Source organism: Rhinoderma darwinii (genome assembly GCF_050947455.1).
Source record: "Rhinoderma darwinii isolate aRhiDar2 chromosome 10 unlocalized genomic scaffold, aRhiDar2.hap1 SUPER_10_unloc_11, whole genome shotgun sequence".
NCBI lineage: Eukaryota > Metazoa > Chordata > Amphibia > Anura > Rhinodermatidae > Rhinoderma > Rhinoderma darwinii.
In genome coordinates, this window is record NW_027461831.1 from 1,248,795 (window position 1) to 1,251,189 (window position 2,395).

Sequence of the window (2,395 nt, forward strand, 5' to 3'; positions counted from 1 at the left end):
AAGCTCGTAGTTGGATCTTGGGAATCGAGCTGGCGGTCCGCCGCGAGGCGAGCTACCGCCTGTCCCAGCCCCTGCCTTCCTACAACCACATCCTTCATCTCCGAGGACTGTTCCTACAACCACATCCTTCATCTCCGAGGACTGTTCCTACAACCATATCCTTCATCTCCAGGGACTTTTCCTACAACCAAATCCTCCATCTCCACTGGATCCAGCAGCTGTGGCCCGTGTATTGACATGGATATGAGTTGGACACGCCACATGGCTTGCTCTGCTGAGGGTAGCCTCAAGCTCATTATGTGGCAGAAAAATGAAAGAACATAAATTTTCACGCCCCAAAAAAAATAGATTTCCTGTCTGGCCTTCAAAATGGTCAAGACAGTGTGGAGATTTTAACAACTTTGGCTCCAAGAAACAAGATATTCTCTTATCCAAAAAATGGAATAACGAAAGCCTAAAGAATGACCATAAGCACCAGCAGATTGAAGGCAATCAAGCCGAAGCACGCAAGAGAAAGACATTTGCTGGTGAGACCTCAGGAACAAAATCTGGACAAGACGCCGTAAAAGAAGGAAAGCTTAACCGTTACAAGAAATGTTGTTTTTCTTCTGGCGTTTCTCTACATACAAATACAGTGACCCCATCGCACGCCGCAAAGCAGAATAAACTTTGTGGTAAGAAGGCGACTTCAAGACTCGTGTCCGTAAATAATCTCGTACATGAAGACTCTGCTAGTGTGCCACCAAAGAAGATCACGAAGGCGCGGAGACACAAGGATGAAAGTGCCCGCAGCCTCGTGGCTGCTAAGAGTCAAGGAAATAGACGTTCTCCTTTATATAAAGAAAGACGCTCTGGCGGTTTATGGCTGCTGAAAATCTGTGATTTGCTTAATATCGGAAGAGGATCTTCATTTATGATGCAGAAAAAACTCTTTCAGATTGCAGCCTGTGGTAAATTACAGTCTGAGAAGCTCAGAGCAAGAAAGACGACAAACTATAGACTACTGGATTTTAACTGGATGTGGTTTCAGAAAGGTTTTTGGAACTGCTGCAAGAAGACTCTGAGAAGCCGGATCCGTAAAGTGGTCTCTTATTTGAAGTTGCAACTTCAGAAACACATAAGGGCCGGACGGAGGTCGTACGATATGAACAATAACACTTCAGGAATTTTATACGAGATCCCACAATGCACTACCAAAAGCTGCCTACGAGATGACGTTGTCAAGCTGCAGAATGTGGAAGCTCCGTTTGGAAATGCTGCATCAAGCATAGCTCTGTTAAGAGACAGCCAGCAACCGCTGCTCTGCACTCCTGCTCAGTGGTGCGGCGCGGACACCTTAACCAAGAAAACAAGTGATAATCCAGCGCACAACCAGCCAGATGACTTGTGTGTATTGCTTACCGAAAAAGAGGTATATATATCTTGCCAGGAAGAAACGACTGCTCATGGCGAGAAGGACGATGAACCCATTCCCCTGACTTTTGACAAATTGCAACATTGTGCGAATGATACTTTTGTTTGTCAGAACAATGCTTCCATGGAAACGGTAGAGAATGGTGATGAATCCTGCCCCATGGATTTGGATGACAGTACAGACTCTGATGTATTTAGTGCAAAGCTGTTGGATCACCCTTACTGTAAAAGTCCCATGCAACAGACCACTTCTGAAGGATTGGATATACTGGCGAAACAAGGCCTACAAAACGGACAGAAAATCCTCCGCTATGTCCCAGATGAACAAATTGCATCCAGTATTTGCGATTTCCTAAATGAAGTCATGAAGAAATACGGTAGTTTGATTCCAGTATCTGAAAATGACGTACTTACTCGTTTAAAGGAAGTTTTTCACCAGGATTTTTCCCACAGGATGTCCCACATTAGCAAGGAAATGGCAAAGTATAGAGCCAAGATTTCCAGAAATATTGGTTGCGGTTTTCGTATCGGCTATAATAAACACACACTTTACATGGAAGATCTTGTTACCCTCGATGAACAGCAGTGGCTCAATGACCAGATCATTAACATGTATGGTGACCTCATAATGGATGCTGCACCCGATATGATTCACTTCTTTAACACATTTTAATTGACCTACATTGAGAATTATAGAAATATTAAAATATTTTAATATAAATACAATTAATAAAATTTATTATTTTCAATTTATAATAGGAACCACAATTCTTTTCCTCTCTCCCTATTTCCAAAGTAAAATAAATGAAGAGAATATTATAATCACTTCCGTGATTGTTACTTACAGGCAATGGCCATTCCTATGAATCCCATTCTAAACAGGATATTTTCTGCAAAGAAATTTCCCATTTCACTGCAAAACAAAAAAGAAAACGCTCAATGTTAAATAATATGGAAAAATTGTCAGAATTGTTTCATCTTA

General features: G+C 41.9%; 1 protein-coding gene across 1 annotated transcript; it reads left to right on the forward strand.

The window, feature by feature from the left end:
* Positions 1–310: 310 nt before the first annotated feature.
* Positions 311–2,086, forward strand: LOC142697937 (uncharacterized). Its single transcript, XM_075847727.1, has one exon. The coding sequence runs from the start codon at positions 311–313 to the stop codon at positions 2,084–2,086; it is 1,776 nt and encodes a 591-aa protein (XP_075703842.1).
* The last annotated feature ends 309 nt before the right edge of the window (positions 2,087–2,395 follow it).